The 9834-nt window shown below is 48.0% G+C and overlaps 1 protein-coding gene across 1 annotated transcript; it reads left to right on the top strand.

Moving 5' to 3' along the window:
* The first annotated feature begins 1360 nt into the window (after positions 1 to 1360).
* On the top strand, positions 1361 to 6816 carry CHCHD10 (coiled-coil-helix-coiled-coil-helix domain containing 10). Its single transcript, XM_066609841.1, has 4 exons — positions 1361 to 1511; positions 3353 to 3566; positions 4473 to 4623; positions 6530 to 6816. The coding sequence occupies exons 1-4, from the start codon at positions 1465 to 1467 to the stop codon at positions 6547 to 6549; spliced, it is 432 nt and encodes a 143-aa protein (XP_066465938.1). The 5' UTR covers positions 1361 to 1464; the 3' UTR covers positions 6550 to 6816.
* The last annotated feature ends 3018 nt before the right edge of the window (positions 6817 to 9834 follow it).

The raw sequence follows: 9834 nt of genomic DNA, 5'->3' as shown, positions 1-9834 counted from the left end.
GCATCAGGTGGGCCACTGAGATACAGGAAGTTGGACAAGATGGGCCTTTGGCCTGGTCCAGTAGAACATGTATGCATAGAATGCAGGATATTCTCTTAGCAAATATTCTGCAAATATTTCTGTGTGTGTTTCTGATTGGTTTTAATGCCAAGTGTATTTCCTTGCCTGCCCAAAAGAACTCAAGCTAATTCTTGGTTAAAATTAAATTCTGACAGTCCCAACTTGGGTCAAGAAGGCTGTGTCAGGGAGTATTTTGGACTACTTTGTTCGGATGTCAGTTAAGACTGCTGTTTCTCAGCCTCACCTGTGACAGGTGCGGTGGCTGAGATAGGCTGTATACCTATACAGTACTTGCTTACCTGGGAAGTCTCATTGAACTCTATGGACCTTCTGAGTACAAAGGCAACTATGGGATTGGGCTCAGTGGATTAAGGCTGCAATCCTATCTACACTTACCTGGAAGGTAAGCCCCATTGAGTATAGTGGAACTTCCTTCTAAGTAGACATGCATGGGTTTGGGCCCTAAAGCTGAAAATTCTATCCACACTTAACTGGGAGTAAGGCCCATTGATTATAATGGGACTTACCTCTGAGTAGATATGCATAGGATTTTGTTCTAAGGCTGAAAATACTATCCACACTTAATTGGGAATAAGGCCCATTGACTAATGGGACTTACTTCTGAATAGACATGCATAGGATTTTGCTTTAAGGCTGAAAATCCTATGCACACCTGGGAGTAAGCCCCATTGACTATAAGGAAACTTACTTCTGAGTAGACATGCATAGGATTTGGCTCTTAGGCTTGAAATCCTATCCACATTTACCTGGGAGTAAGCCCCATTGACTATAAGGGAACTTCTGAGTAGACATGCATAGCATTTGGCTCTAAGGCTGAAAATCCTATGCACACCTGGGAGTAAGCCCCATTGACTGTAAGGGGACTTACTTCTGAGTAGACATGCATAGGATTGGACTCCATGTGCTTATAACTGCAACTAAATTGCAGGATTTCTCCCCTGGTAAATAAATGCAACAAGTCCATAGCTAAAAAAAATCAGTTTCCTGGGTTTTTTCCACTGTTTCCACTCTTAAGCAGAAGGCTCGAAAAATATCCAGGAAATCCTGTGTGCATGCAAAAGGACTGCTCCTCTTAGGGCACCCTGAGCTTGCAAACTTGCCAGGGCAGGGACCAAAGGCATGAAGGGGGTTGCGCGTGCGCAGAGCGAAGGAAGCCCAGCCTGCCCTGACTCCCCAGAAGAGGGCAAAAGGCTTCAGAGGCTCCGACTGCGCCTGCGCACCCCCAACGTTCCATCTGTTCTGAGTCCTGGGCTCAGCCTTTGTGACCACGTGGGTTCCATTCCTGACAGCAGCTGCTGCGCCAGGCTTGGAGTTCAAGGAGAGTCGGACAGGCTTGCAAAGCAGGCAGGAGGCAGGGAGCAGAGCAGGAGATCCAGCACCAGGATGCCCAGGGGCAGTAGGAGCGTGGGATCCAGGTCCACTGCAGCCAGGTAGGGCAGAGCAGAGGGGCTGGCAAGCTTGCACCTGGAAAGTCAAGTGCTCTTCCATTTGCAAAGATATAAATGTTCTTCTACCCCCACCCCCACTTTGCCCTTGGAAGCCCCCACATCTCTGATGTGGAGGGATTAAAAAAAAACAACAACTCTATATGCGCTCAGGAGCACTGTCACCTTTAGTACGACAGCATGTCCAAAAAGGACAGAGTTCTGACACTAAGGTGGCTCATCCTGGGTGGCTGGCTCTAGACTCAAGGTTAAATCCTCTGCCCTGCCTTGGGGAGTGCGCTGGTGTGGATGGAAGGAGGAAGTAGCTTAAAGGCTACTTCTGGGTATGAGGGCAGTTGGAGACCCTCTGCCAGGGCCTTGGAGAAGGAATGCGCAGGGGATACATCATACCTGGGACCCAGGAACATCAAGGGGGTCCAGGAGCCAAAAAGGGGGGACTGGGAGCCAAATTCACATTTGAAGGGAGAAGGGGAGGGCCCCCCAAAAAACTTCGTACCCTCTGATAAAATGTTAACTCCCTTTACCTCCTTTGTTTATCCCCTTTGTTTACCCCCTGATAAAATGTACCCCCCCAGGGTGACCAGGCATCCTCTTTTTTTTAGCCTCTTGTCCTGGAAAAGAACTTAAATGCCCTCCTTTTCCCTGTGAGCAGACCCCTGCAGGCAGCACAGAGCCTTCTTGTAATTAATAAATTATATGTAATAAATTATAAGAAATATAGTTTAAAATTTTATAATGAACAATATAGTGTTTAAATTAACCATATGAAAGCAGTATACAAGTGTTTTTAGCTTTTATTTTGTCATGTCCTACATTTTTTTTGGATGTCCTACGTTTTGGGGTGTCTGGTCCTCTTTTGTGGTTATGATGACATCTGGTCACCCTGCCTTTGTGTTCCTGAGAGTCTGTGGCATCGCCTTCTGGGGTTTGCTGTCAATCTAGAACTGCTAGGATGGGAAGCTGGCATGACTGTGTTTTCAGGAAAATGAAGACAGACATTAGCGTGCTCTTAAAAAAAAAAAAAAAAAGTGAGGTCAGAGCATGCTTCAAAATTGAGAGTTTCCGGTTTTTGAAACTGGAAATCTGCCCTCTGTTAGCTCTGAGTGGAATTACAATGGAGTTGAGTGACTCCTGGGAATTCTGCAAAGTAGAGTGGAAATCCAGGGTCTCTAATGAAGCAGACTGGGGGCTGGGGATAAGAATAGGCCCTCAGTTTGGCTGTACTTGTCGTAAGAGGCGACTAAACAGCCACCGGGTAGATGGGATTCGTTAGCCTGGGAAGGCAGCTCATCTGAGAGAAGGAAAACTCTGATCCCAAACCTCCACTGCCTTGTGGCTACATCCAGCTATGGAAAAGGCTTCAGGAGTCATCCTCGAGGCAAAATCCGGAGCCGGAGTCCCTGAGGCAGTTCATGGCTGAACACAGTCACGTTCTGGCAATTCCTGCGACGACGCTGGAACCAACCGTATTGGCCTCTGCCTTTCCATTGGACCATTTCAGCGACGTGGAGAGGGGGGATTTGCTGCATGGGTAGCAGCCTATCCTCCATACCTACTTTACCCAGGCTTTGCGCACTGGAGAGAACACTCTGTTCCAGAACTGCCATTCAGAGCGTGACACCATAGTCTTCCAAGACTGAAGGATGCCAACACAGATAATGAAGCAGCCTGATGGGAGCCTCTTAACCTCCTAAGAGGAGGAAACTGGCACCTTCTTTTAAAACTGGTTTAGCAACCTCACGATGCAGAACTTTAAAGCAAGTGAAAGAGTTCCACTCTGGTTTTTAGATCCTGATCCTATTTGTCCTCTCTTTCTCTCTCTGCAGTCCAGCACCATCCCATGCCCACCCTCCAGCCCACCCGCCTCCGTCAGCGGTGGCGTCTCCAGCTCAGCCCCAGCAGCCAGGCCTGATGGCCCAGATGGCTACCACTGCAGCAGGGGTGGCTGTTGGCTCAGCCGTGGGCCATGTGGTTGGCGGGGCTCTCACCGGGGCATTTAGCGGAGGTGGCAGCTCCGAGCCTGCAAAACCAGCCATCCAGGTGGGTCTATATCATGGCCAAGCAGGATGTATGTGGGGTGGTGGGACAACCACTAGCCTTGAGAGTGTATGTGATGCCGGTTTTTACTGGGGAGAGTTATTTTATATCCACCTCCCCTTCCTGCATGTGGAGGTCAAAGCAACACACACGCATGTACATACAAGACACATTTGTATTCTAGCAACAACTTGTGCTTTCAACTTTCTCTTTTTTAATGTATGGGGGTTGGTGAAATAGCAGCAAGGAGAAAGCCTTAAAGCCTCGCCCTCCTACTGTGTTTTTGCTCTGTTTCACAGGCAACTCCCCCCCCCCCCCATGTTTTTTAAGAAAACAGTGCAGAGGAGAAAGAGGTCAACATGTGTGTTTAAAGCAGGGGATTAAAGCTGTATAGAAATGGGACTGAGCAGGCCCTGAGGAGTGTGTTTGCTGAGGTGTGTCCCTGGTGGGTATGTGACATGCAATAGATCCTAGAACACTGATTTTTCAACCTTTTTCCATCTCACAGCACATTGACAAGGTGCTAAAATTGTCAAGGCGCACCATGGGTTTTTGGACAATTGACAAGGCACACCATGCTGCAGGTGGTGGTGGGGTTTCACATGTCCCTAATAAATGACCCTCCCCCAAATTCCCACAGCACACCTGTGAACCATTCACGGCAACTGTTACCCTGCACATGTCTGATCTCTGAAGCTAAGCAGGGTCAGGCCTGGTTAGTACTTGGATGGGAGACCGCCTGGGAATACCGGGTGCTGTCGGCTTCTACCATTGTCTTTCGAGACTGAAGGTTGCCAACCAGCCATATGTGCCACAGTACACTGGTTGAAAATCACTGCCCTAGACTGTAAGACATTTGATGTGTTATTCGGTCCTGAGATGCCATCCTCTCCTCTCGTGTGTCTGCAGGAGCCCAGGCAGCAGCCGTCCTACCAGCAGCCCCAGTATGGACCCTGCCACTACGAGATGAAGCAGTTCCTTGACTGCGCCACCAACCAGAGTGACCTGACTTTGTGTGAGGGCTTCAACGAGGCCCTGAAGCAATGCAAGTACAACAATGGTGAGTCTTCCAGCAGGGCAGGAACTCCCTCCTGGGTTGTGGTGGCTGTGCATTTCGGCACTCAGAAAAGGTTTGCAAGGGACACCTTGCACCCAGTTCTCTGGGGACACATTCTGGGCAAGCCCCATTGAAATTGACAGGAGCTATGCCAAGAACACATCCACAATCATGTGGGCATTTGGTGGGCTGCTGTGAGATACAGGAAGCTGGACTAGATGGGCCTATGGCCTGATCCAGTGGGGCTGTTCTTATGTTCTTAAACTACAATTCCCAGGAGGCCTTGCAGGTCTTCTTGTTATCTGGTGTGCTCCCTGGGGCATTTGGTGGGCCGCTGTGAGATACAGGAAGCTGGACTAGATGGGCCTATGGCCTGATCCAGTGGGGCTGTTCTTATGTTCTTAACTACAATTCCCAGAATGCCTTGCAGGTCTCTTGTTATCTGGTGTGCTCCCTGGGGCATTTGGTGGGCCGCTGTGAGATACAGGAAGCTGGACTAGATGGGCCTATGGCCTGATCCAGTGGGGCTGTTCTTATGTTCTTAACTACAATTCCCAGAATGCCTTGCAGGTCTTCTTGTTATCTGGTGTGCTCCCTGGGGCGTTTGGTGGGCCGCTGTAAGATACAGGGACTAGGTGGGCCTATGGCCTGATCCAGTGGGGCTGTTCTTATGTTCTTAACTACAATTCCCAGAATGCCTTGCAGGTCTCTTGCTATCTGTTGTGCTCCCTGGGGCATTTGGTGGGCCGCTGTGAGATACAGGAAGCTGGACTAGATAGGCCTATGGCCTGATCCAGCGGGGCTGTTCTTATGTTATGTAATCATCTCTTTGAAAGCACCTTGGGCAAATTCTCCAGTAATATCTCGTGCCACTCCTGCCCTGAATCCCATCTGGTGCTCTGGTGCCTTCCAGGAAGGGGTTGTGTGGTTGAAGATCTGCAGACCACATAGCCAAGATTAAATTGGCCACAAACTTCTGAACGGGACAGAGTTGGCCCAGACTATCTAGCCCCCAAGGCAGCACGTGAAACGTGGCCCTCCTCCCTTGTGTGGCACATCATAAATAGTGCACTTCCTTGCGCAGAGGAGAATGGGAGGGTATAGTGTTGTAGCCTCATTTCCTAGAGAGACATTGCCAATAGAAGAGTTTGAGATTATGCTGTGTAAGGGGCCAGTCCTACCCAACTTTCAAGCCCTGGTGTAGCTATGCCAATGGGGTGTGCACTGAATCCTATGGTGGGGGGTTGTTGTTATGGAGGCCTCCACAAGGTAAAGGAACATTTGTTCTTTCATCTAGGGGCTGTATTGCTGCTGTACTAGTGCTGGAAAGTTGGATAGGATTGGCCCCTAAGTAAATACCTGAACCAGAGAGTTAATGCAAGATGATTAGCCCCTTATCTGGAATTCCGAAAACCAGAATGCTCTGAAATCCAGAATTTTTTTGAGAGCCGACACAACCTCGGGTGTGTAACAGAACAAGACACGGTTCAATGTACACAGACTGTGTTTCATGCACAAATGTATAAAATTACATTCAGGCTATGTGTATAAGGTGTATATGAAACATAAATGAATTTTGTGTTTAGATTTGGATCTCATCCCCATGATATCTCATTGTGTTTATGCAAATATCCCAAATTCAGAAAAATCCAGAACATTTTTGGTCCCAAGCATTCTGGGTAAGGGATACTCAACCTGTACTGATGAACCCAAACCAGAACTGACTCCAAATGTGTAATGATTCCAGTCCCTACTCCGGGGACTGGTGGGGCTGGGATTTCTGCATATGAGCTTGGGGTACTTGCAGGCCCACATGGCAGAAGATGGTTGGTTTGTGGGGCATCAGCTAGTGGTGATTGTCCTGCATTGATTATCTTCTGGGTGCTGAAACGGATCCTTTATGTTTCAGGCATCGCCTCCCTTGTGTGAAGACTTTTGAGCATGAAATGCCACCAACTTAGAAGAGGGTGAAATGGAACTATGGATCAGAGAGGGCTGGAAGGCCTAGTGAGCGACCAGTGGACGAGATGAGCCAAGGATCTAGCCAGATCAGTAAACCTCTTTAGCGCTCTTATGCATTGTAGATTAGCAAGCAAGGAGAACTCTGTTTGATATTCTTACACTGGAGCTTTTTGGGTCTGGGCTTGTTATAGAAAACTGTGAAATAAAAGGAGATGGTTTATTTTAACATTCGTACTTGTGTGTACGCTGTGAATCACTCGTGTGCTCTTTTTTTGCGTATGATGTAAGAACGGGATGATCTTTCCCTTTCTTACATCATACATACATACTTACATACACATGATGTAAGAAAGGGATCTGGTCACTTGCTGGTTTTGCAGCAGGCTACTTGCAGCAAGAGATGTTGAGAGGCGGCAGGCCAACTCCCCCTCCCCCCCACCCGCAAATGTGTTTCTGGCAAGATTCCCCACTCAAGCTTGACTATGCCTTCACTTAGGGCTGGCCCATCCATGAGGCCAACTGAAGCTGTTGCTTCAGACAGCAGATTGGTTGGCGGTGCCCCGTCTCTGCCTACCTACTTGCCTTCACTGCTCCTCTTTCTCCTTCCACTCCGGGAATGACGAGCCAGGACATTAGAGATGGCGACAGTGGTGTTGCTAGGGTTTGTGTCACCTGGTACAGGAGGCTAGTGCATCAACCCTATGATGGACCTCTTCCCATGCAGTGGGCAGGGCAACTCCGAAGGGCAGTGGGTGTGGTGATGCACCATTGCCCCACCCCTGCTTGATTTTTGCTTATAGCTTTTGATAGAATAGAGATGCTTCAGTGTGGTTCGTTTCATTGCATTCTGCATGAAATTACACATTGATTGCTATATAACATGATGGTATTATTGAAAAATACCAAGATTGAAAAGTTTGGGTGAGTAGCGGTGTCACGCACACCCCCCGTGCATGTCACGCTGTGCAGCCCACGCCGCTTAGTGACGCCACTGGATGGAGAGAAATGGAGGCTGGCACATTCTTGGGGAAGAGAGGGCAGCATTGGCATGCTGCCTGAGGTGCCAGGAGGTCTTGGCTCAGCCATGCCTCTACGCCTCTGAATGCAGCAGTTCTTGCCTGCATGGCTCTGTAAAACAAAACCCAAGTAAGCAAGGTCAGGTCTGATTTCTCTCCTTGGACACATCTATAGAGCTTTCCTACCGTGGTGGTCAATGTTGGCAGGACTGAAAAGAGCACATGGTTGTGTAATAAGGCTCGCTGGTAAATATTTCAAGTTCCTAGTCAGATGCGGAAGGAGACAGTGAGACAGAAGCCAGAAATGCAATCGGCGAAACTGTGACTCAGGTGGCCTGCCGGTCTTATTTTAGATCTTAGCCGGTTATGTAACATGCTGAAGGTCATTGGCATTGAGTTGAGTTCACAGGGTTTCATGTAGCGTCTGATGATTAAATTAGGAGCTGGAGTGCTAAAGGTGGATGCGGCTAATCGGTTGTTAACAATCAAGGGTGTTGTGCGCTGATGCAAATGCCAGGGCCGGCCCATCTGGACTACTTATCTCACAGCCCAATCCTATCCCTACGTACCTAGGAGTAAGCCCCATTGACTCTAATGGGACTTACTTCTGAGTAGACAGCCTTAGGATTGGGCTGACAGCTGGGAATGCCTGCTTGCCCACTTCCATCATTCTTCCTCCTCCCTGGAGCTTGAAAACAAAGAGCGAGATGGAGCAGAAAAGAAGCTATGGAGAGTGGAGCTTGAAAACAAAGAGAGAAGAAGAAGAAAAGCTATGGAGAGTGGTGGACTTCAGCACTGGATATCATGTTTACCGTATAGGATCTCATATCTCATGATGCCTTGTCTTTGTTACGAAGCATTATGCTTGGCCAGATACCAGGAAATCAAGACCAGTTATTTCTGTTGCTTCAATAGCGATTAGACACATCCTTTTTGTGTGATGATTTCCCAAGAGGGAAACTGTGTTGGTCTGAAAGGACACTGAAGTCATTCAAGCTTAAAAATGCTCACCCCGATCAACAGTGTTCTAAAGAGACCATCCCTACCTCTCACTTCAAGATGGAGATATTCTAGGCTTGCTCCTGTCTTAGGATTCAGTCCTTCCTTGAGTCTTTATTCCCAGGTGACCCCAACCTTGCAGAGGGGATCTGGCAGCCCCCCCTCTCATCAACACTGCCTGGTTGTGACTCTCCTGGATTTCAGGGAGGGCTCTTTCCTTATCCCTCCCTAAAGATGCCAGGAATTTAACCAAGAATTTTCTGCATGCAGAACTACAAAGCTATAGACCCACATGCTCTTTACCCCACTGTCCATTAATCACATGATTTTTTTCCCCTTTTCCTTTACTGCCCCTCACTTATGTGCGGGGTTGGCCCATTCAGGAGGCCTATTGAGGTGGCAGCCTCAGGCAGTAGGTTGGTATGGGACTTCCCATTTCTGTTTGTTTCTCTTCCTCTTCCCGTTCCCTGGTTTGGAAAAGGAAGAGGAGGATGAAGCTGAAGTATGGAGGAGACGCTGTAGTCTAGCCTACCACTTTTGCCGTACACTTCCTCTTCTCCTCCAACCACCTCTTTTCCAATCCACAGAGGAGTACAGGCTGGCACATCACTTAATAAGAGGAGGCACCATTTAGCATATCAGCCCCAGGGCTGAGAGGTATGGAACTGGCCCTGTTTATATGACTGAAAGGAGGAGGAAGAAGGTATGCTTAACATAGCCAACAGAGAAATGTGTGATGTGCTACATATGGCCACTAGGTGTCGCTGTTGTCTACTCACATTTCCCCCTTTGGCTTCACAGACAGAACCTATAACCCAGTGGTACTCAAACTTTTCCAGCCAGTGGTTCCCTTGACACACGTGTCTGTTGGCCTTGACTCCCCATCATGTTCCTGAGGGCTGGAAGTGACATCATTATACAGGAAGTGGCCAGAAATATAAACTATATTAACTATATTAATCATATCATTGATTAAATGCAGATCTTAAAAATATATTATTAATACACAGCAATATGCATGCTTTATAAATGATCAGCTGCTGATCACTGTTGGAGACAGGATGCTGGAGTAGGTAGATTTTGTCTGGTCCAGGAAGACTCATTTTTTTAACTTTGTAAGCATACCAATAGAATTGTTTTATCAAATGAACTTTGTGAACAACCAGTCTGACCAACATTACGCACACACACACACACCCCTGTGGACCCCAGTTCAACTAGTCATTTCTCCCATTCT

This window comes from Tiliqua scincoides, chromosome 14 (assembly GCF_035046505.1).
Source record: "Tiliqua scincoides isolate rTilSci1 chromosome 14, rTilSci1.hap2, whole genome shotgun sequence".
Taxonomy (NCBI): Eukaryota; Metazoa; Chordata; class Lepidosauria; order Squamata; family Scincidae; genus Tiliqua; species Tiliqua scincoides.
Note: the sequence above shows the minus strand (reverse complement) of the source record. Positions and strands in the feature narration are given on the sequence as shown.